Genomic DNA, 26,193 nt, shown 5'->3' with positions numbered 1-26,193 from the left:
CTATCTCTACAGCCACCTCTTTCAACACTCTGGGATGTAGATCATCAGGTCCAGGGGATTTATCAACTTTCAGTCCCATGAATTTCTCTGCTACTTTTTAAACTAATATTAATATCATGCAGTTCCTTGTTTACACTCGTCCCTTGATTCTCCATTATTTCTGGGAGGTTTTTAGTATCTTTCTCTGTGAAGACAGACACCAAGTATATGTTTACTTTCTCTGCCATTTCCTTATTCCCCATTATAAATTCCCCCGACTCTGCTTGTAATGGACTTGGACCAGGATGACTCCTTGTGACTCCATGTTACAGTTGTATAAGACTTTGGTTCGGCCACATTTGGGATACTGCATGCAGTTCTGGTCGCCACATTACCAAAAGGATGTGGATGCTTTGGAGAGGGTGCAGAGGAGGTTCACCAGGATGTTGCCTGGTATGGAGGGCGCTAGCTATGAAGAGAGGTTGAGTAGATTAGGATTATTTTCATTAGAAAGACGGAGGTTGAGGGGGGACCTGATTGAGGTGTATAAAATCATGAGAGGTATAGACAGGGTGGATAGCAAGAAGCTTTTTCCCAGAGTGGGGGATTCAATTACTAGGGGTCACGAGTTCAAAGTGAGAGGGGAAAAATTTAGGGGGGATATGCGTGGAAAGTTCTTTACGCAGAGGGTGGTGGGTGCCTGGAACGCATTGCCAGCGGAGGTGGTAGACGCGGGCACGATAACGTCTTTTAAGATTTATCTAGACAGATACATGAATGGGCATGAAGCAAAGAGATACAGACCCTTAGAAAATAGGCAACAGGTTTAGATTTAGGATCTGGATCGGCGCAGGCTTGGAGGGCCTAAGGGCCTGTTCCTGTGCTGTAATTTTCTTTGTTCTTTGTTCTTTGACTAATTTACATACAAGTTTTGCTGTTCTCAGTCTGATGGGGGAGTGGTTCAGATCAGCCCCAGGCCAGATTTATCCTCAGGACCCCAAATCAACATCTTTTTAAAAAAGATCAGGGTCTCCCTGGGATTGCAGAACACCAGAAGTGAATTAGGTTCCACCAGGAGATGGAGAAAGTGAAAACAGCAGTAGAACAGACATAGACCCTCGATCTGACAGAGGGAGCGCTAATAATCAAAATAACTCTTCACCACATCACCTGCGGGCTAGATGAGCAACTCCAGTCACCGTTATCAGTAGGACAAACAAATACCACCAGAGAGTAGGGTTAAAATCAGGAATCTTGGCTGCCACCCCTATTATGCAGTTGGTACTGTCCTTGGTCTCTGCTACCAGACAGAGTGTACCAATTCAACCTGGGGTAGAGAGCTAGATAAAAAAAATCACCCAGCTGCACATATCTTACCTGTGCACAACCAATTCCAAACGAATCCCATTGTCCCACTCTCTCCCCATGTCCTTCTATCAATCCCAAACTAATCCCATTGTCCCACTCTCTCCCCATGTCCCTCTATCAATCCCAAACTAATCCCATTGTCCCACTCTCTCCCCATGTCCCTCTACCAATCCCAAACTAATCCCATTGCCCCACACTCTCTCCATGTCCCTCTACCAATCCCAAACTAATCCCATTGCCCCAAACTCTCTCCATGTCCCTGTATCAATCCCAAACTAATCCCATTGCCCACACTCTCCCCATGTCCCTGTATTAATCCCAAACTAATCCCATTGCCCCACACTCTCCCCAAGTCCCTCTACCAATCCCAAACTAATCCCATTGCCCCAAACTCTCTCCCCATGTCCCTCTACCAATCCCAAACTAATCCCATTGTCCCACTCTCTCCCCATGTCCCTCTACCAATCCCAAACTAATCCCATTGCCCCACACTCTCTCCATGTCCCTCTACCAATCCCAAACTAATCCCATTGCCCCAAACTCTCTCCATGTCCCTGTATTAATCCCAAACTAATACCATTGTCCCACTCTCTCCCCATGTCCCTCTATCAATCCCAAACTAATCCCATTGTCCCACTCTCTCCCCATGTCCCTCTACCAATCCCAAACTAATCCCATTGCCCCACACTCTCTCCATGTCCCTCTACCAATCCCAAACTAATCCCATTGCCCCAAACTCTCTCCATGTCCCTGTATTAATCCCAAACTAATACCATTGTCCCACTCTCTCCCCATGTCCCTCTATCAATCCCAAACTAATCCCATTGCCCACACTCTCCCCATGTCCCTGTATTAATCCCAAACTAATACCATTGTCCCACTCTCTCCCCATGTCCCTCTATCAATCCCAAACTAATCCCATTGTCCCACTCTCTCCCCATGTCCCTCTACCAATCCCAAACTAATCCCATTGCCCCACACTCTCTCCATGTCCCTCTACCAATCCCAAACTAATCCCATTGTCCACACTCTCCCCAAGTCCCTGTATTAATCCCAAACTAATACCATTGTCCCACTCTCTCCCCATATCCCTCTACCAATCCCAAACTAATCCCATTGCCCCACACTCTCCCCAAGTCCCTCTATCAATCCCAAACTAACACCATTGTCCACACTCTCCCCATGTCCCAGTATCAATCCCAAACTAATCCCATTGTCCCACTCTCTCCCCATATCCCTCTACCAATCCCAAACTAATCCCATTGCCCCACACTCTCCCCAAGTCCCTCTATCAATCCCAAACTAACACCATTGTCCACACTCTCCCCATGTCCCAGTATCAATCCCAAACTAATCCCATTGTCCCACTCTCTCCCCATGTCCCTGTATCAATCCCAAACTAATCCCATTGTCCCACTCTCTCCCCACGTCCCTCTATCAATCCCAAACTAATCCCATTGTCCCACACTCTCCTCATGTCCCTGTATCAATCCCAAACTAATCCCATTGTCCCACTCTCTCCCCAAGTCCCTGTCATTTCTACTGTTTCATTATAAAGTGACTGCTGCCGGAGTCATCGTCTGAGTGAAGGCCAGTGAGGGAGGTGGTGTGTGGGTGGGATGTGAGTGGGCTGAGGGTGAGATGGGGGATGGGGGTGAGAATGCGGATGAGGGTAGATTTTGAGGGGCTGGGACAGTGGGTGTGAAGCTGGGGTTGAGGGTGAGGGTGGAAGTAGGAATGAAATTGAGGGTGAGTGTGAGGGTGAACGTAAAGGTGGGTGTGAGATTGAGGATGAGGGTGGGGCAGTGATTGGGGTTGAGGTTGACGGTGGGGGGTGATATTGGGGGTGAGGGTGGGAGGATGAGGGTGAGGGTGGTGTTGAGAACGGGATAAGGGTGAGCTTGGGGGTGGAGTGAGGGCTACTGTGAGGGTGATTGTGAAAGTGAGGGTGATTGTGAGGGTGTGTGTGTGAGGGTGAGGGTGTGTGTGAGTGAGGGAGTGAGGGTGTGTGTGAGTGAGGGAGTGAGGGTGTGAGTGAGGGTGTGTGGGAGTGAGGGTGTGAGTGAGGGTGTGAGTGGGTAGGAAGGGAGTGCGTTGCAGACTCTGGACTGGATCAGCTGGTGCTCCCTCTGTACGAGGACAGAGAACCGACTGCAACAAGTGAAGTGAATGTCGGGCTGAGGCAGTGAACTCGCCCTGTGCTGATGATGACATTAATTACTCTGAAGCTTCTCCCGGCTGAGAGTTATTTATAAAATGATGCCACTAAGGACCGATGGTTGCTATAGCAACAGCAGCTCACTACAGGAGTGATGTCATAGTGTACACTGACGAAACCTACCTGGATTCCCGAATAAAGATCAGCTGAAAGTCAGGGAGCCCTGTACAAAGAGCACAACTGGAAGGAAATATGTGCAGTGACCTTGCTTGTTCTGTAAATTAAGAGCAGCTCATCCAGTCGTATCTGGCCTCAAACAAACACTGCTTTCGAAGCCAGTCCACAAATTACCAGATTTATGTAATTTAGTTTCCCAGTTTGTTCTGGTGGGATTTAAACTCCTCTTCTCTGGGTTTCTAGTCCAGTATGATACACATTAGAGTACCGTACCATGATGTTTATCTCTCAGCAGTCATTCTGTTCCTCTCTCTGGCTGACACTTCCCCTCGCCGAGAATGCTGAGGGACATCTCACTTTCCAACATGCTGACTATGTAGTTCAGAGGGATCACAGAAAGGAAAGATTTTGTATTTCTGCAGCACCCCTTCATATTCCCAAGATGCCCCACAGAACTTCATGGCCAATTTGGACACAGAAAGATCCCACAAACAACAAGTTCTCAAACTGTAACCATATGAATGATTTTACCACGAATTTAAAATAAAACATCAAAATAATAATTAGTTACCCAATTCGGAGACTGAAACGAAAAGCATCTCATGGCCAATTTGGACACAGAAAGATCCCACAAACAACAATTGAGATGAATGAGCAGTTAATCTGTTTTGGTGATGTTGTTTGAGCGATAACTATTGGCCAAGACATCGGGGAAAATGCCCCTGTTCTTGACACAATACTGTTAGGAATTCAGCTCTGCCATAGAGTCCTCCTCTGGTTCAGTGAGTCACTCACTCCAGTGATTACTCTGTGTGTCTTGTGCTTAGGCCAGTTGACTCTCATGCCCTGTATCTATTTGTACAGTAGTGTAACCCAGAGACTTAACATAAAATCATAGAATGACTACAGCACAGAAGGAGGTCATGCCAGCTCTCTGCGAGAGCAATTCGGCTAGTCCCACTCCCCTGCCCTTACCTCATAGCCCTGCAAACCTTTTCCCTTCAGTTGCTTATCCAGTCCCCATTGTGAAAGCCTCGATTAAAGCTGCCTCCACTACACTCTTAGGCAGTGCAATCCAGATCTGAACCACTCACTGCACAAAAAAGCTTTTCCTCATGTCACTTGTTTTCTTTTTGCCAATCACCTTAAATTTGTGCACTTTCGTTCTTGACCCTTCCACCAATGGGAACAGTTTTTCTTTATCTACTCTGTCCAGAGCTCTCATGATTTTGAAAACCTCGATCAAATCCTCAACCTTCCTGCTCAAAGAAAAACAACCCCAGCTTCTCTGATTAGCCACATAACTGAATTCCCTCTCCCTGCAACCATTCTCGTGAATCTTTTTTTATATATTTGTTCATGGGATGTGGGCGTCGCTGGCTAGGCCAGCATTTATTGCCCATCCCTAATTGCCCTTGAGAAGGTGGTGGTGAGCTGCCTTCTTGAACCGCAGCAGTCCATGGGGTAGGTACACCCACAGTGCTGTTAGGAAGGGAGTTCCAGGATTTTGACCCAGCGACAGTGAGGACAGGTGATGTAGTTCCAAGTCAGGATGGTGTGTGACTTGGAGGGGAACTTGCAGGTGGTGGTGTTCCCATGCATCTGCTGCCTTTTTCCTTCTATATGGTAGAGATCACGAGTTTGGAAGGTGTTGTCAAAGGAGCCTTGGTGAGTTGCTGCAGTGCATCTTGTAGATGGTACACACTGCTGCCACTGTGCATCGGTGCTGAAGGGAGTGAATGTTGAAGGTGATGGATGGGGTGCCAATCAAGTGGGCTGATTTAAAAACAAGAAATGCTGGAATCACTCAGCAGGTCTGGCAGCATCTGTGGAAAGAGAAGCAGAGTTAACGTTTCGGGTCAGTGACCTGATTTGTGGGCTGATTTGTTTGGAATGGTGCCGAGCTTCTTGAGTGTTATTGGGGCTGTACTCATCCAGACAAATAGAAAGTATTCAATCACACTCCTGACTTATGCCTTGTGGACAGGCATTGGGGAGTCAGGAGGTGAGTTACTCGCCGCAGGATTCCTAGCCACAGCATTTATATGGCTACTCCACTTCAGTTTCTGGTCAACGGAAACCTCCAGGATGGTGATAGTGGGGGATACAGTGATCATAATGCCATTGAACATGAAGGGAAGTTTGTTAGATTCTCTCTTGTTGGAGATGGTCATTGCCTGGCACTTGTGTGGCACGAATGTTACTTGTCAGTTTTCAGCCCAAGCCAGGACATTGCCCAGGTCTTGCTGCAACTGGACACAGGCTGCTTCAGTATCTGAGGAGTCGCGAATGGTGCTGAACATTGTGCAATCATCAGTGAACATCCCCACTTCTGACCTTGTGATGGAGGGAAGGTCATTGATGAAGCAGCTGAAGACAGTTGGGCCTAGGACACTACAAAGAACAAAGAACAAAGAAAATTACAGCACAGGAACAGGCCCTTCGGCCCTCCAAGCCTGCGCCGATCCAGATCCTCTATCTGAACCTGTCGCCTATTTTCTAAAGAACAAAGAAAATTACAGCACAGGAACAGGCCCTTCGGCCCTCCACTACCCTGAGGAACTCCTGCAGTGATGTCCTGGGACTGAGATGATTGACCTCCAACAACCACAACCATCTTCCTTTACGCTAGGTATGATTCCAACCAGCAGAGAGTTTTTCCCCTGATTCCCATTGACTCCAGTTTTGCTAGGGCTCCTTGATGCCACATTTGGCCGAAAGTTGCCTTGAAATCAAAGGCAGGCACTCTCACCTCACCTTTGGAGTTCAGCTCTTTTGTCTGTGTTTGAACCAAGTCTGTAATGAGATCAGGAGCTGAGTGGCCCTAGCGGAACCCAAACTGAACATCGGTGAGAAGGTTATTGCTGTGCAAGTGCCACTTGATGGCATTGTTGACAACATCACTTTACTGAAGATTGAGAGTAGACTGATGGGGCGGTAATTGGCCGGGTTGCATTTGTCCTGCTTTTGCTGTACAGGAGATACCTGAGCAATTTTCCACATTGCCGGGTAGATACCAGTGTTGTAGCTGTACTGGAACAGCTTGGCTAGGGGCACGGCAAGTTCTGGAGCACAAGTCTTTGGTACTATTGCCGGAATATTGTCAGGGACCATAGCCTTTACAGTATCCAGTGCCTTCAGTCGTTTCTTGATATCACGTGGAGTGAATTGGATTGGCTGAAGACTGGTATCTGTGATGCTGGTGACCTCAGGAGGAGGCCGAGATGGATCGTCAACTCGGCACTACTGGCTGAAGATTGTTGCAAGTGCTTCAGCCTTATCTTTCGCACTGATGTGATGGGCTCCCCCATCATTAAGGATGGGGATATTTGTGGAGCCACCTCCTCCAGTTGGTTGCTTAATTGTCCACCACCATTCACGGCTGGATGAGGCAGGACTGCAGAGCTTAGATCTGATCCGTTGGTTGTGGGATCGCTTAGCTCTGTCTGTCCCGTGCTGTTTTCGCTGTTTGGCACGCAGATAGTCCTCTGTTGTAGTTTCACCAGGCTGACACCTCATTTTTAAGGATGCCTGGTGCTGCTCCGGCATGCCCCCCTACACTCTTCATTGAACCAGGGTTGGTCCCACAGCTTGATGGTAATGGTACCCTCTCTAATGCCTTCACCTCCTTCCTAAAGTGTGGTGCCCAGAACTGGACACAATGCTCTAGTTGAGGTTGAACCAGTGTTTTATACAGGTTTATCTTAACTTCCTTGTCTTTGTACTCTATGCCTCTATTTATAAAGCCCAGGATCATTAACCACTTTCTCAACCTGCCCTGCCACCTTCAATGATTTGTGCACATAAATCCCAGGTCCCTCTGCCCTGCACCCACTTTGGAATTATACCTTTTATTTTCTATTACCTCTTCTCATTCTTCCTACTAAAATGAACGTATTAAATTTTATCTGCTGCTTCTCTGCCCATCCCACCAGCCTGTCTATGTCTTCTTGAAGGTTATCATTATCCTCCTCACAGTTCACAATACTTCTATGTTTTGTGTCATCTGCAGATTTTGAAATTGTGCCCTGGACACCCAAGTTTAAGTCAATATATATCAAGAAAAGCAGGGTGCTAACACTGACCCCTGGGGAACCCCGTTATATACCTTCCTCCAGTCTGAAAAACAACCATTCAGAACTATTCTGTTTCCTATCACTCAGACAATTTCATATCCATGCTGCTACAGTCCCTTTTATTCTCACTTTGCTGCCAAGCCTGTTATCACAGAATAATACAGTGCAGAAGAGGCCCTTCGGCCCATCGAGTCTGCACCGATGCATTAAAGACACATGACCTGTCTACCTAATCCCATTTGCCAGCACTTGGCCCATAGCCTTGAATGTTATGACATGCCAAGTGCTCATCCAGGTACTTTTTAAAGGATGTGAGGCAACCCGCCTCTACCACCCTCCCAGGCAGTGCATTCCAGACCGTCACCACCCTCTGAGTAAAAAAGGTCTTCCTCAAATCCCCCTTAAACCTCCTGCCCCTCACCTTAAACTTGTCACCCCTCGTAACTGACCCTTCAACTAAGGGGAACAGCTGCTTCCTATCCACCCTGTCCATGCCCCTCATAATCTTGTACACCTCAATCAGGTCACCCCTCAGTCTTCTCTGCTCCAGCGAAAACAACCCGAGCCTATCCAACCTCTCTTCATTGCTTAAATGTTCCATCCCAGGCAACATCCTGGTGAATCGCCTCTGCACCCCCTCCAGTGCAATCACATCCTTCCTATAATGTGGCGACCAGAATTGCACACAGTACTCCAGCTGTGACCTTACCAAAGTTCTATACAACTCCAACATGACCTCCCTGCTTTTGTAATCTATGCCTCGATTGATAAAGGAAAGTGTCTCATATGCCTTTTTCACCACCCTATTAATCTGCCCTTCTGCCTTCAGAGATCTATGGACAAACACGCCAAGGCCCCTTTATTCCTCGAAACGTCCCAGTGTCAGGCCATTCATTGAATACTTCCGTGTCACATTACTCCTTCCAAAGTGTATCACCTCACACTTTTCAGGGTTAAATTAAGGGCAGCACAGTGGTTAGCACCGCAGCCTCACAGCTCCAGCGACCCGGGTTCAATTCTGGGTACTGCCTGTGTGGAGTTTGCAAGTTCTCCCTGTGACTGCGTGGGTTTTCGTCAGGTGCTCTGGTTTCCTCCCACAGCCAAAGACTTGCAGATTGATAGGTAAATTGGCCATTATAACATTACCCCTAGTAGAGGTAGGTGGTAGGGGAATATAGGAAAGGTGGGTATGTGGTAGGATTAGTATAAATGGGTGGTTGATGGTCAGCACAGGCCGAAGGGCCTGTTTCAGTGCTGTATCTCTAAATAATAAAAATAAATTCCATCTGCCACTTTTCTGCCCATTTGACCATCCCGTCTATATCTTCCTGTAACCCAAGACACTCAACCTCACTGTTAACCACTCGGCCAATCTTTGTGTCATCCGTGAACTTACTGATCCTACCCCTCACACAGTCACCTATGTCGTTTATATAAATGACATAGATGACTATGTGGCACTTCATCAAGTGCCTTTTGGAAGACCACGAACAGCACATCAACCGTGTTACCTTCATCACCCCTCTCTGTTACCTCATTAAAAAAACTCAAGTAAGTTAGTTAAACACAATTTGCCTTTAACAAATCAATACTAACTTTCCTTAATTAATCCACATTTGTCCATCTGCTGCCCTTGAACCTCTATTGCTTCTTAACTCCAACCAAATAGATTCTGTCCTTGACCCCTCCAGGACATCCTCTGTCTCCAGCACTGTAATGTTTTCCTTAATCAATACAGGAATATTTGGTAAAAGCAAAATACTGCGGATGCTGGAAATCTGAAATAAAAACAAGAAATGCTGGAAATACTCAGCAGGTCTGGCAGCATCTGTGGAGAGAGAAGCAGAGTTAATGTTTCAGGTCAGCAACCCTTCTTCGGAAGAAGGGTCACTGACCTGAAACATTAATTCTGCTTCTCTCTCCACAGATATTTGGTATTCAGGAATATTTGTACTCAGGAATTGGTAATCAGGAATATTTGGTATCCAGTCCTGCTCTTTTTTGAACCAGGTCTCCATTATCACCACATCATCATATTTCCATATGTCTATATGCTCCTGCAGCTAACGAACCATATTTACCACACTCCATGTGTTCACATACATTCACTGTGAACAAAATTTAGACCTAACTGCATTCCCTCTCAGTCTGACTCTATCTATTTCTTACTCTGGTGCTATTTGTCTCTCCCAATCCTTTGTGCATCTTGTTTCTCCTTTCTATTGTTACATCCTGGTTTCCGTTCCCCTGCCAAATTAATTTAAACCCTCCCCAACAGCACTTAGTAAACTGCCCCACGAGGTGTAATCCTTCTGGCCAGTGCAGTCCCATCCCCCACCGAACCAGTCCCAATATCAGAGAAACCTACAGCTCTCCCTCCCGCACCATCTCTCCAGCATGCATTCATCTGCTCAAATAAAATAAAAGCCATTAACACTCTCTCTGGACTAATTCTTTGTCTTTTAATACAACTATTAGAACTTCCTTTGCCTTTGTTCCCGTGACATCTTTGCCATTTAATCTTTCCTGCCCTCCGCCCCATCTTTCGTTCTTCTTCCTCCCTCCCTCTTTTCACTTGCTCAAAACCTGTTACATTTCTAACATTTTTCCAGTTCTGATGAAGGGTCACTGACCTGAAACGTTAACTCTGTTTCTCTCTCCACAGATGCTGCCAGACCTGCTGAGTATTTCCAGCACTTCCTGTTTTTAATTCACCTGCTCTATCCTTCTATTTCTATACTCACTAGTGCAGGGCACCAGGAGTAATCTGGAGATTGAGGTCTTGCTTTTCAATCTCTCTCCTCGCTCCCTACACTCCGCCTACAGCAGCTCAGACATTTTTCTACCTGTGTTGTTGGTAGCAATATTGACCACGAGCACTGGCTGTTCACCCTCTCCGCCCAGAGTGCTCTGCAGAAGCTCGGTGACATCCTTGGGCCCTGGGAGGCAACACACCATCCTGGATTCACACAGACAGCTGCAGAAACTCTTCCCCAATCACCATTGCTTTCCTGATCTTCCTCAATCTCTCTGCAGGTGAACTGAGCGAAGACTCGCTGAGGTGAGACCAAATACAGATACAGAAACGAATCGATCTGAATTTACAGCAAGGTGAACAAACTGAACTGTTATTGTCACCACATGCACCTACTTCAATTTGTGCTCTTGCAGACTGATACAAAAGGAACATGCCATGCTAGCTCACATCATAGACAAGGTGGCTTCAAATCATTCTCCAACATTTATAACCTACCCCCTCACTCTCCCTACCCTTCACTCTCACTCCTCCAGTCCCTTCTCTTTTCTCCTCACTCTCACTCCCTCCAAGTGATCCAGTGTGGGCTCACTCCCGGTCGCTCTGTTGATGCTGATTCTGTCTCCAGCAGACATAGTAGGCAGCGGGGACCAATGGGATATTAATGCAGAGAGAGCCGGGTAAATGATGATGTTGGACGACGTCACAGACCATGCTGAGGCTTTGTTTTATTTTGAACTTCTTTGTCAGTCTATCAATTTTCTTTTTATTAACTGAGATAATTTTCTGCTTTGTTTGAGTTGGGATCCTATCAGCTGACACTGTCCAGGGCAATGTCTGTAGGAGGTTCACCCCCCATGGTTGAATATCTGTCTGACGCTCTCACAGGTGAAGGATAGCTCCTCTGGGTGAGAGCCACAGTGAACTATCTTCCAATCAGAACAGCAGCCTTGGGAGACGGGGGCAGTGGGTATGTAACCCCTGGGATCTTAACTTGCAGTAACTGTTCATCGCAGGCTTCATGGCACCACAGATGTTTCACAGTTGGACTCTGAGTGCGTGCCACCACCTCCGCTAATTCTTCCCCAAAATATAGGGTGTCAACAGGTAAAAATAGCCCTAATTCCTGACGTGTGTTTGCAACTGCAGGAAGGAGTGTTGCAGAGTGTGAGATTTATGCAACTGCCAGTTTGAATCTCAGTGCAAGGAGTCATCATTAGAACATTCTCCATCTGTCCATCTGACTCTTTCTCCCACACTCTATCTCTCTCTCGCTCTTCTGTCTCTGAATTTCTCTCTCTATCTCTCTCTCCCACACTCTCACCACCTCTCTCTCCTCCGTCTGTTTTTCTCTCTGAATCTCTCACTCTCACTCTCTCTCTCTCCCCCACACTCTCACTATCTCTCTCTCCTCTCTCTCTCTGAATCTCTCACAATCTCTTTTTCTCTCTGAATCTCTCTCTCTCACTCTATCTTTCTCTCTGAATCTCTCACTCTCTCACAATCTCTCTTTTTCTCTCTGAATCTCTCGCTCTCACTCTATCTTTCTCTCTGAATCTCTCACTCTCTCTCTCCCACACTCTCACTATCTCTCTCTGAATCTCTCACTCTCTCACAATCTCTCTTTTTCTCTATGAATCTCTGTCTCTCACTATCTTTCTCTCTGAATCTCTCTATCTCTCGCTCTCTTTTTCTCTCTCCCACACTCTATCTCTATAAAGCTCTCTCACTATTTCTCTCTTTCTCTGTCTCTTTTTCCTTCTGAATCTCTCTCACTGTCGCCCACACTCTATCTCTCTCTCTCTTTCTCTCCGAATCTCTCACTCTCACTATCTCTTTCTCTCTACCCCTTTGAATCTCTCACCATTTCTCTCTTTCGCTTTCTGAATCTATCTCACCATCTCTCGCCCACGCTCTCTCCCTCGTTCTCGCTGAAGCTCTCACTTTTTTTTCCCTCTGACTCTCTCCCACACTCTACCTCTCTCAATCTCACCCTCTCTCTCCCGCACACTCTCATCTCTCTCTGAATCTCTCTCATTCTCACTATCTTTCTCTCCCACACTCTCACTATCTCTCTCATTTTCTGAATCTCTCACTCTCACTATCTCTCTCTCCCCCACACCCTCTCACTATCGCTCCCTCTTTCTCTCTGAATCTCTCACTCTATTTTTCCAGACAGCGAGCAGTTAGAGGGTGGGATCAAACTTTTGCCTGCAGCTCTCTCCAGCAGTCTAACCATTCCATGCTCTTCTCAGGTGCTATCCTGTTCACCAAGCCAGACTCAATGGATAAGCCCAGATAATGAAAGCATTGCCAAACTGTTGAACTGTGAAGGCCATCACAAATAAATCCAATCATTCTCCTCACTGGCATAAGAATGTAAGAAATAGGAGCAGGAGTAGGCCATTCGGCCCCTCGAGCCTGCTACACCATTCAGTATGCTCGTGGCTGATCTTCTCCTCCATCCGCCACTCACACACATACGCACCCATCACCTTCACACAGACACACCACACTTACACACACGTATCACACTCACAACACACACCTACTGCATTCACGCACCCCCACCACTCACAAACACACCCATCACCATCACACACACCCGGCACACAGACAGCCACCACACCCACACACCCAACTCACACACACTCGCTAGACACACACGTCACACTTACATAGACACACACCCGGCAAACTCCCTCACACAGTCACACCACCGACACTCCCTCACACACTCATGCACACCGCCTCATTCCCTCACACACTCATACCCTTGCCACACACCCTCACATTCACATAGTCAAATACCCCCACAACAATCCAGCACACACTCACACTCTCACATACCATGCCACCCTCTCGCACACCCACTCACCTTGCCACACTGGCTCTCGCACTCATATCCCCTGACACACTCCCTCACACGCTGACTACCCCGTCAGTGTCCCGCACACTCACCTACCCTTCCACACTCCCTCACTTACTCAGACCCCAACCCCACAGACACACACCCACCACATTCCCTCAGCACTCACACACACCCTGTACACTTCCTCACAACCTCACACTCCCTTCAATCCTCACGCACATTCCTTCACACACACCCACACCATATTCTTTCTAAACACTTTGATGCATGCCTGCCATGCACTCAGATCCCCAGTGTACTCCCTCACACACCGTCCTGTCACACACCCCTACAAAAATAACCTGCATTTAAATAGCACCTTCAATATAGTAAAACATCCCAAGATGCAACATAGCAGCTTTATCAAACAAGATTTGACGCCCCAAGCCACATAAGGAAAAATTGACCAACAATTTGATGGAAGTTCAGGAGAACTTCCTTGACCAATATGTTCTCAGTCCAACTAGGAAGGGGTCATTGCTGGATCTGTTGCTGGGGAATGAGGTGGGCCAAGTGGACCCAGTATCTGAGGGAACATTTGGGTAAGAGTGATCATTGTATCAAAAGGTTTAGATTAGCAATGGAGAAGAGCAAGGTACAATCTAAAGTAGAACTTCTAAATTGGAAGACAGCAAACTTCAATGGGATGAGAGGGGATCGAGCCAGGATAAAATGAGACCAAAGATTAACAGGAAAAACTAACGGAACAATGGGTGATCTTTAAGAGTAGACGTCTCGGGTACAGGCTAGGTACATGCCAACAAGAGAGAAAGGCAGGAAACCAAAGCCAGGACTCCTTGTGTGACAAGGGAGATAGAAAATATGATGAAACAAAAAAAAGTGTGTATGATGCATGTCAGGTGAATTCTTCAAGCGAGAACAAGGCCAAATACAACAAGTGGAGAGAGGAAGTGAAGAGGAAAATATGACCGGCAAAGAGAGAATCTGAGAATAGAATGGCAGCTAACATAAAAGAGAACCCTAACCATAACCCAAAATCATCGACTAGCATGTAACTAGTAAGAGATGAGGTGGGGCCTATTAGGGACAAAGAAGGTGATATATAGGCTAGTAGAATAGGCAGACAAGTGGCAAATGGAATCTAATACAGAGAAGTGTGAGGTGATGCATTTTGGCAGAAGGTATGGGGAAAGGCAGTATAGACTAAATGGCGTAGTTCTAAAGATTTAGTCCATTGACTTAAATCTAAGCCTTTGAAGGTGGCAGGACATTTTGAGAGATTAATTGGCAAAGCATACAGGATCTTGGGCTTCATAAATGGAGGTATTGAGTACGAAAGCAGGGAAGTTACGTTGAAAGCTCTGGTTAGGTCACAACTAGAGTATTGTGTCCAGTTCTGGTCAGCACACTTTAGAATGGTCCTTGGGAAGGTGCAGAGGATATTTACCAGAATAGTTCCAGGGATGAGGGATTTTGGCTACAAGGTTAGGTTGGAGAAGCTGGGATTGTTCTCCTTGGAAGCAAAGGAGGTTGGAGGGAGATTTAATAGCGGTGTAGAAGATCAAGACAGATTTAGGTAAGTTAAAAAAGGAAAAACTGTTTCCATTAACAGATGATACAAGGACTAGGGACACTGATTGAAGGTTTTGGCCAAAAGATACAGGGGGAATACGAGGAAAAACTTTTTTACACAGTGAGTGGTAATGACCTGGAACTCGCTGCCTACAAGGGAGGTGGAAACAGAGGTGATCAATGATTTCATAACGGAAATTGGATGGGCACTTGAGGCAAATAAACTTGCAGGGCAATGGGGATAGAGCTGGGGACTGGGACTGAGTGGATCGCTCTACAGAGAGCCAGCACAGAATCAATGGACCAAATGGCCTCCTTCGGTGCCATTATGATACTATGACTCTATGAAAGGGGTAAGTTTTAAGGGTTGTCCTGAAGGAGGAGAGAGGGTTAGAGGGGCAGAGAGGTTTAGAAGGGAATTACAGAGTTTAGGTCCCAGGCAGCTGAAGGCACAGCCACTAATGGTGGAGGGATTAAAATCGGGGATGCTCAAAAGACCAGAATTAAAGGAGTGCAGATATCTCGGAGGGTTATGAGGCTGGAGGAGATTACAGAGATAAGGAGGGGTGATGTAATGGAGGGATTTGAAAAGAAGGTATGAGAATGTTAAAATCAAGGCATTGCTTAACTGGAAGCCTGTGTAAGTCAGCGAGACCAACTGGTGTTGAGTGAACGGTACTTGGTGCAAGTTAGGATATGGGCAGCAGAGTTTTGGATGAGCTTAAGTTTGTGTAAGGTGGAAGATGGCAGGCCAGCCTGGACAGTGTTGGAAGAGTCTCTAAAAATACACTCCCTCCCACACTCCTGTAGAATTACATATTTTCCACATCCACCCATTCAAACTTGCTTCCAATTATTCTGATAGTTTGGCAACATAGGAACAGGAGGAGGCCATTCAGCCCCTCGAGCCTGTTCTGCTTTCATGAGATTATGGCTGATCTGCAATCTAACTTCAGGTACCCACCTTTGCCCCAAATCCCTTAATACCTTTGGATAACAAAAATCCATCAATGACAGATTTCCAATTGACGACTGCTCGGGTATCAATTGCCATTTGTGGAAGAGAGTTCCAAACTTCTACCACCCTTTGTGTGCAGAAGTGTTTCCTAATTTCACTCCTGAAAGGTCTGACTCTAATTTTTACACTATGCCCCCCAGTCCTCGACTACGCAACCAGCAGAAACAGTTTCTCTCTTCCTGCTCTGATTCCCTTATTACAACCTTAGTGAGAATGTTAGCGTTAAAAATACGAGATATGAACCCCCAGACCAATTTAAAGAATTACACAATAAGATTTCATGTTTTAAATCATTTATTATAACAACTAAACTAAAATAAATCCTTATTAATTAAATAATACTTTGTAAGTAGCTGATACCCTAAATTACAAAGAAAAGATTTCCTTTACTTATTAAAACACTTGCAAATCTCACACCGCACTTATACATCACACAGTCCTCTTTGATGGTGAAATCTTTGCAGTTAAAAGTCCCAAACCCCTCCCAGTTACAATGGGTTGGATTTCCTGGGCCTTTCTTAAAGTAAATGTCCTCTTCGCTCACTTCTCCGAGCATTTTCGATCTGGACTTCTACTTACATAAGAACACAAAACCCTCTCAAGTGAGCGGCACAGTGGTGCAGTGGTTAGCACCACAGCCTCACAGCTCCAGCGACCCGGGTTCAGTTCTGGGTACTGCCTGTGCGGAGTTTGCAAGTTCTCCCTGTGACTGTGTGGGTTTCCGCCGGGTGCTCCAGTTTCCTCCCACAGCCAAAGTCTTGCAGGTTGATAGGTAAATTGGCCATTGTAAATTGCCCCTAGTGTAGGTAGGTGGTAGGAGAATTGAGGGAAGGTGGGGATGTGGTAGGGAATATGGGATTAATGTAGGATTAGCATAAATGGGTGGTTGATGGTCGGCACAGACTCGGTGGGCTGAAGGGCCTGTTTTCAGTGCTGTATGACTCTATATGAATTAGGAGCAGAAGTGGGCCATTTGGCCCCTCGAGCCTGCTCCACCATTCAATAGGTTCATGGCTGAACTGATTACTTCACATTCCCGTTTACCCTCGATAACCTTCCATCCCCTCGCTTATCAAGAATCTATCTGCCTCTGCCTTAAAAATATTCAAAGACTCTGCTTCCACCGCCTTTTGAGGAAGAGAATTCCAAAGACTCACAACCCTTTGAGAGAAAAAATTTCTCCTCGTCTCTGTCTTAAATGGGCGACCCCTTATTTTTAAATAGTGAACCTTAGTTTGAGATTCTACCACAAGGGGAAACATCCTTTCCACATCCACCCTGTCAAGACCTCTCAGAATCTTATATGTTTCAATCAAGTCGCCTCTTACTCTTCTAAATTCCAGTGGATACAAGCCTAGCCTGTCCAATCTTTCCTCCTAAGACAGCCCATCCATTCCAGGTATTAGTCTAGTAAACCTTCTCTGAACTGCTCCCAACGCATTTACATACTTCCTTAAATAAGGAGACCAGTACTGTACACAGTACTCCAGATGTGGTCTCACCAATGTCCTGTATAGCTGAAGCATAACCTCCCTACTTCTGTATTCGATTCTCCTCGTGATAAACGATAACATTCTATTAGCTTTCCTAATTACATGCTGTACCTGCCTACTAACCTTTTGCGATTCATACACTAAGACACCCAGATCCCTCTGCATCTCAGAGCTCTGCAATCTCTCACCATTTAGATAATATGCTTCTTTTTTATTCATCCTGCCAAAATGGACACTTTCACATTTTCCAACATTATACTCCATTTGCCAGGTCTTTGCCCACTCACTTAACCTATCAACATCCCTTTGTAGCCCTCTTATGTCCTCTTCACAAGTTACTTTCCTACCTATCTTTGTGTCAGCAGCAAATTTAGCAACCATACCTTCGGTCCCTTCATCTAATTCATTTATATAAATTGTAAAAGTTGAGGGCCCAGCACTGATCCCTGTGGCACTCCACTCGTTACATCTTGCCAGCCAGAAAATGACCCATTTATCCCTACTGCCTGTTTCCTGTTAGCTAGCCAATCTTCTCTCCGTGCCAATATGTTACCCCCTACAGCATGAGCTTTTATTTTTTGCAATAACCTTTGATGTGGCACCTTATCAAATGCCTTCTGGAAATCTAAGTACAATACATCCACTGGTTCCCCTTTATCCACAGCACATGTAACTCCCTCAAAGAACTCCAAAAAGTTGGTTGAACATGATTTCCCTTTCACAAAACCATGTTGACTCTGCCTGATTACCTTGAATTTTTCTAAATGTCCTGCTGTAACGTCTTTAAGAATAGCTTCTAACATTTTCCCTAAGACAGATGCTAAGCTAACTGGCCAGTAGTTTCCTGCTTTCCGTCTCCCTCCCTTTTTGAATAAATGAGTTACATTAGCTATTTTCCAATCTAACAGAACCTTCCCCGAATCTAGGGAATTTTGGAAAATTAAAACTAACGCATCAACTGTCTCACTAGCCATTTCTTTTAACATCCTAGGATGAAGTCCATCAGGACCCGGGGACTTGTCAGCCCGCAGCTCCAACAATTTGTTCAGTTCCTCCCTCCCTTCCATTTCTTGACTTAACAGCTAATTCTTGGATGTTACTTGTATCCTCAATACTGAAGATCGATGCAAAATATCTGTTCAATTCATCTGCCATCTCCTTATTATCCATTATTAAGACTCACTTTCTATAGGACCAATGCTCACTTTGCTAACTCTTTTCTTTTTTAAATAGCTATAGAAACTCTTACTATCTGTTTTTATATTACTAGATGGCTTTCTCTCGTACTCTAATTTTATCTTCCTATCACTCTTGGCTGTTGTTTATATTCTGTCCAATCTTCTGACCTGTCTCCCGTCTTTACTTCTCCATAAACTTCAACTTTCAAAACAGGTTCCAGTCTTCACAGCCTTTTGCTGTATCAGGCTTCCAAGCGCAGGTGTCCCCTCTCCCTCTCTCCCCCTTGAGGATGCCACCACTGGTTGTCTTTCTTTCTCACTGCTTGTCTGCCTTGAGAAAATCTGTTAAATTTATCTGGAATCAAAAGTCAATAGCCTATGGTCCTTTTCCAAGATGCAAAGTCCACAAGTCTGGCTTCAGCAGCACCACCTGAGCTTTTCATTGTTTCCATGTGTTCACAGCTGCCACATACTCCTCAAAATCACAGGCCGGAGCGGGCTGGGAGGCAGGGATGGGGTGTAAAATCGAGCAGGAGGCCCTGGTATCGGTCCCCACCTGCCCCCCCCACCACTGCTATTTTACCAGCAGCGGGGTAGGTGGCAAACTGCCCGCCTACCCTAGGTCAATTGAGGCTCTTGTGGCCAATTAATTGCCACTTAAGGGCCTCCCCCTGCTGCCAATGGTATATTACCGGTGGCGGACAGGCGCTTCAGCACCTAAGGAGACTGCTCAGTAATACCTGGCGGCCTCCTTGCGAGTGGAGAGGGGCCCTCCTAATTGGTCACCCTGTGCCCCACGGAGAGCCCCCCCCCCTCCCAGCAGCACAGGTCACCCCTGCTAAAACATCTTCCCCCGCCCTCTCAATCAACATCCCCGCCTCGCCGGGGCCCAGCCGATTGTCCCCGGCGAGGCCTGATCCCCACTTATATTTTCTGGGGCCGTCTCCATTGTTGCTGATCCTGGCTGGGTGCAGTCCCAGCAGTGACCACTGTTCACAGTGGCGCTGCCGGGACTAAAGAGCTGCTGGCTCTCTGATTGGATGGCAGTTCTTGGAGGCGTGACTTCCTGTCTCAGAGGGGCAGAAGTCCCCACCAAAGCCAATTAAGGGCCTGGGCCACGTACAATTGCTCTGTGGCATCCAGGCGGTGGTGTAGTGGTATTGTCACTGGACTAGTAACCCAGAGACCGAGTGCATTGCTCTGGGGAAATGGGTTCAAATTCCAACACAGCAGAAGGTGGAATTTGAATTCAATTAATCAATCTTGAATTTAAAACTAGTCTAATGATGGCCATGAAACCATTGTCGATTGTTGTCAAAAGCCATCTGGTTCACTAATGTCCTTTAGGGAAGAAAATCTGCTGTCCTTACCTGGTTTAGTTTTTTTTTTAAGAGATGCAGCACTGAAACAGGCCCTTCGGCCCACCAAGTCTGTGCCGACCATCAACCACCCATTTATACTAATCCGACACTAATTCCATATTCCGACCACATTCCCACCTGTCCCTATATTTCCCGACCACCTACCTATACTAGGGGCAATTTATAATGGCCAATTAACCTATCAACCTGCAAGTCTTTGGCATGTGGGAGGAAACCGGAGCACCCGGAGGAAACCCACGCAGACACAGGGAGAACTTGCAAACTCCACACAGGCAGTACCCAGAATTGAACCCGGGTCGCTGGAGCTGTGAGGCTGCGGTGCTAACCATTGCGCCACTGTACCGCACTGGCTGACACGTGACACCAGACCCACAGCAATGTGGTTGACTCATATATGCCCTCTGAAATTGCCAAGCAAGCCACTCAGTTGTATCTAACTGCTAAGATGTCAATCAAAAATGAATGAAACCAGAAGGATCACATGGCATCGACTGAGGCACCGGGAACGACAATGGCAAACCAATCCTGATCAACCTGCAAAGTCTTCCTCACCAACATCTGGGGGCTTGTGCCAAAATTGGGAGAGTTATCCCACAGATACTCACTGGGGTATAGTTCCAAGGGCACTGACCCTCACTGGGATACACTTCCACAGGCACAGAATATCACTGAGATGCAGTTCCACAGACACTGACTCTCACTGGGGTACAGTTCCACAGACACTGATTCTCACTGGGGTACAGTTCCACAGGCACTGACTCTCAATGGGGTACAGTTCCACAGATACTGACTCTCACTGGGGTACAGTTCCACAGACACTGATTCTCACTGGGGTACAGTTCCACAGGCACTGACTCTCATTGGGGTACAGTTCCACAGATACTGACTCTCACTGGGGTACAGTTCCACAGACACTGATTCTCACTGGGGTACAGTTCCACAGGCACTGACTCTCATTGGGGTACAGTTCCACAGATACTGACTCTCACTGGGGTACAGTTCCACAGACACTGATTCTCACTGGGGTACAGTTCCACAGGCACTGACTCTCATTGGGGTACAGTTCCACAGACACTGATTCTCACTGGGGTACAGTTCCACAGGCACTGACTCTCATTGGGGTACAGTTCCACAGACACTGATTCTCACTGGGGTACAGTTCCACAGACACTGATTCTCACTGGGGTACAGTTCCACAGGCACTGACTCTCTCTGGGGTACAGTTCCACAGACACTGACTCTCATTGGGGTACAGTTCCACAGACACTGATTCTCACTGGGGTACAATTCCACGGGCACTGACTCTCATTGGGGTACAGTTTCACAGACACTGATTCTCACTGGGGTACAGTTCCACAGGCACTGACTCTCTCTGGGGTACAGTTCCACAGACACTGACTCTCATTGGGGTACAGTTCCATAGACACTGATTCTCACTGGGGTACAGTTCCACAGGCACTGACTCTCACTGGGGTACAGTTCCACAGACACTGACTCTCACTGGGGGACAGTTCCACAGACACTGACTCTCACTGCGGTACAGTTCCACAGACACTGACTCTCACTGGGGTACGGTTCCACAGACAGATTCTCACTGGGGTACAGTTCCACAGGCACTGACTCTCATTGGGGTACAGTTTCACAGACACTGATTCTCACTGGGGTACAGTTCCACAGGCACTGACTCTCATTGGGGTACAGTTCCACAGACACTGATTCTCACTGGGGTACAGTTCCACAGGCACAGACTCTCTCTGGGGTACAGTTCCACACACACTGACTCTCATTGGGGTACAGTTCCACGGACACTGATTCTCACTGGGGTACAGTTCCACAGGCACTGACTCTCATTGTGGTACAGTTCCACAGGCACTGACTCTCACTGGAGTACAGTTCCACAGACACTGACTCTCACTGGGGTACAGTTCCACAGACACTGACTCTCACTGGGGTACAGTTCCACAGGCACTGACTCTCTCTGGGGTACAGTTCCACAGACACTGACTCTCATTGGGGTACAGTTCCACAGACACTGATTCTCACTGGGGTACAGTTCCACAGGCACTGACTCTCATTGGGGTACAGTTTCACAGACACGGATTCTCACTGGGGTACAGTTCCACAGACACTGACTCTCACTGGGGTACAGTTCCACAGGCACTGACTCTCACTGGGGTACAGTTCCACAGGCACTGACTCTCACTGGGGTACAGTTCCACAGACACTGACTCTCATTGGGGTACAGTTCCACAGACACTGATTCTCTCTGGGGTACAGTTCCACAGACACTGACTCTCATTGGGGTACAGTTCCATAGACACTGATTCTCACTGGGGTATAGTTCCAAGGGCACTGACCCTCACTGGGATACACTTCCACAGGCATAGAATGTCACTGAGATGCAGTTCCACAGACACTGACTCTCACTGGGGGACAGTTCCACAGACACTGATTCTCACTGGGGTACAGTTCCACAGGCACTGACTCTCATTGGGGTACAGTTCCACAGATACTGACTCTCACTGGGGTACAGTTCCACAGACACTGATTCTCACTGGGGTACAGTTCCACAGGCACTGACTCTCATTGGGGTACAGTTCCACAGATACTGACTCTCACTGGGATACAGTTCCACAGACACTGATTCTCACTGGGGTACAGTTCCACAGGCACTGACTCTCATTGGGGTACAGTTCCACAGACACTGATTCTCACTGGGGTACAGTTCCACAAGCACTGACTCTCATTGGGGTACAGTTCCACAGACATTGATTCTCACTGGGGTACAGTTCCACAGGCACTGACTCTCATTGGGGTACAGTTTCACAGACACTGATTCTCTCTGGGGTACAGTTCCACAGACACTGACTCTCATTGGGGTACAGTTTCACAGACACTGATTCTCACTGGGGTCCAGTTCCACAGGCACTGACTCTCATTGGGGTACAGTTCCACAGACACTGATTCTCACTGGGGTACAGTTCCACAGGCACAGACGCTCTCTGGGGTACAGTTCCACAGACACTGACTCTCATTGGGGTACAGTTCCACAGACACTGATTCTTACTGGGGTACAGTTCCACAGGCACTGACTCTCATTGTGGTACAGTTCCACAGGCACTGACTCTCACTGGGGTACAGTTCCACAGACACTGACTCTCACTGGGGTACAGTTCCACAGGCACTGACTCTCACTGGGGTACAGTTCCACAGGCACTGACTCTCACTGTGGTGCAGTTCCACAGACACTGTCTCTCTCTGCACTACAGTTCCAAAGGCACTGTCTCTCCCTGCTGTACAGTTCCACAGGCAGTGACTCTCATTGGGGTACAGTTCCCGAGACAGTGACTCTCACTTGTCAACAGTCCCAGAGACACTGACTCTTATTGGGGTAAAGATCCACAGGCACTGACTCTCACTGGGGTACAGTTCCACAGCACTGATTCTCACTGGGGTATTATTCCAAGGGCACTGACCCTCACTGGGATACACTTCCACAGGCATAGACTGTCACTGAGATGCAGTTCCTCAGGTACTGACTCTCATTGGGGTACAGTTCCACAGACACTGACTCTCAATAGGGACAATTCCAAAGGGACGGTCTGTCACTGAGGTACAGTTCCACAGGCACTGAATCTCACTCAAGTACAGTTCCACAGGCACTGAATCTCATGTGGGTGCAGTTCCACAAACAGTGACTCTTACTGGGTACAGTTCCACAGGCACTGACTCTCATTGGGGTACAGTTCGAAAGGCACTGTCTCTCATTCGGGTACAGTTCAAGAGACACTGACTCTCAGTTGCCAACAGTTGCACAGGCACTGACTCTCACTGAGGTACAATTCCACAGGCACTGACTCTCACTGGGTACAGTTCCACAGGCACTGACTCGCACTGGGGGACAGTACCACAGGCACTGACTCTCACGGGGTACAGTTCCACAGGCACTGACTCTCACTGGGGTACAGTTCGAAAGGCACTGTCTCTCATTGGGGTACAGTTCAAGAGACACTGACTCTCAGTTGCCAACAGTCGCACAGGCACTGACTCTCACCGAGGTACAGTTCCACAGGCACTGACTCTCACTGGGTACAGTTCCGCAGGCACTGACTCTCACTGGGTACAGTTCCACAGGCACTGACTCTCACTGGGTACAGTTCCACAGGCACTGACTCTCACTGCGTACAGTTCCACAGGCACTGACTCTCACTGGGGGACAGTTCCACAGGCACTGACTCTCACTGGGTACAGTTCCACAGGCACTGACTCTCACTGGGTACAGTTCCGCAGGCACTGACTCTCACTGGGTACAGTTCCGCAGGCACTGACTCTCACTGGGTACAGTTCTGCAGGCACTGACTCTCACTGGTGTACAGTTCCACAGGCACTGACTCTCACTGGTGTACAGTTCCACAGGCACTGACACTCACTGGGGTACAGTTCCAGAGACACTGACTCTCACTGGGGTACAGTTCCTCAGGTACTGACTCTCACTGGGGTAAAGTTCCTCAGGTACTGACTCTCACTGGGGTAAGGTTGCACAGGCACTGACTCTCACTGGGGTAGAGTTCCACAGGCACTGACTCTCACTGGGGTACACTTGCACAGGCACTGACTCTCACTGGGGTACAGTTCCACAGGCACTGACTCTCACAGTGGTACAGTTCCACAGGCACTGACTCTCACTGAGGCACAGTTCGAAAGGAACTATCTCTCATTGGGGTACAGTTCCACAGACACATGACTCTCAAGGGGGACAATTCCAAAGGGACGGTCTTTCACTGAGGTTCAGCTCCGCAGGCACTGACTCTCATTGGGGTACAGTTCCCGAGACAGTGATTCTCACTTGTCAACAGTCCCACAGACAATGACTCTCAATGGGGTACAGTTCCACTGACACTGACTCTCAATGGGGTACAGTTCCACTGACACTGACTCTCACTGGGGGACCGTTCCACAGACACTGTCTCTCCCTGCACTACAGTTCCAAAGGCAGTGACTCTCATTGGGATACAGTCCCACAGACACTGACACTCTCCGGGGTACAGTTCCACAGACACTGATTCCAACTGGGGTACAGTTCCACAGGCACTGACAGTCACTGGGATACAGTTCCACAGGCACTGACTCTCACTGGGGTACAGTTCCACAGGCACTAACTCTCAGTGGGGTACAGTTCCACAGGCACTAACTCTCAGTGGGGTACAGTTCCACAGGCAGTGACTCTCATTGGGGTACAGTTCCCGAGACAGTGACTCTCACTTGTCAACAGTCCCAGAGACGCTGACTCTTATTGGGGTAAAGATCCACAGGCACTGACTCTCACTGGGGTACAGTTCCACAGCACTGATTCTCACTGGGGTATTATTCCAAGGGCACTGACCCTCACTGGGATACACTTCCACAGGCATAGACTGTCCCTGAGATGCAGATCCATAGGCACTGACTCTCATTGGGGTACAGTTCCTCAGGCACAGAATCTCATGAGGGTGCAGTTCCACAAACAGTGACTCTTACTGGGTACAGTTCCGCAGGCACTGAATCTCACTCAAGTACAGTTCCAGAGACACTGACTCTCAGTTGCCAACAGTCGCACAGGCACTGACTCTCACTGGGTACAATTCGAAAGGAACTTTCTCTCATTGGGGTACAGTTCCACAGGCACTGAATCTCACTGGGGTACTGTTCCACTGGCACTGATTCTCAGTGCGGTAGAGTTCCACAGACAATGACTCTCACTGTGGTACAGTTCCACAGACAATGACTCTCACTGGGTACAGTTCCAGAGGCACTGAATCTCACTGGGGTACTGTTCCACAGGCACTGACTCTCACTGTGGTACCGTTCCACAGACACTGACTCTCACTGTGGTACAGTTCCACAGGCACTGACTCTCACTGTGGTACAGTTCCAGAGGCACTGAAACTCACTGGGGTACAGTTCCACAGGCACAGTCGCTCACTAGGGTAGAGTTCCACAGGCATTGACACACGCTGGGGTTGCATTCCACAGACACTGACTCTCACTGGGGTACAGTTCCATAGGCACTGATAGTCACTGGGAAACAGTTCCACAGGCACTTACAGTCACTGGCGTACCGTCCAACAGGCACTGGGACACAGTTGGACAGATACAGACTCACAGTGGGATACTGCTCCATACTCC

At 47.6% G+C, this 26,193-nt stretch overlaps 1 protein-coding gene across 1 annotated transcript in view; it reads left to right on the top strand.

Annotated features, from left to right (window-relative positions):
- The first annotated feature begins 14,004 nt into the window (after positions 1-14,004).
- Positions 14,005-26,193, top strand: part of LOC137347482 (UDP-N-acetylhexosamine pyrophosphorylase-like protein 1) — a 60,312-nt gene continuing 48,123 nt past the window's right edge. The window contains 3 exon segments of the mRNA XM_068011927.1: positions 14,005-14,019; positions 14,636-14,961; positions 16,116-16,182. Coding sequence (XP_067868028.1) covers positions 14,005-14,019; positions 14,636-14,961; positions 16,116-16,182 — 408 coding nt within the window.

This window comes from Heterodontus francisci, chromosome 32 (assembly GCF_036365525.1).
Source record: "Heterodontus francisci isolate sHetFra1 chromosome 32, sHetFra1.hap1, whole genome shotgun sequence".
NCBI lineage: Eukaryota > Metazoa > Chordata > Chondrichthyes > Heterodontiformes > Heterodontidae > Heterodontus > Heterodontus francisci.
Note: the sequence above shows the minus strand (reverse complement) of the source record. Positions and strands in the feature narration are given on the sequence as shown.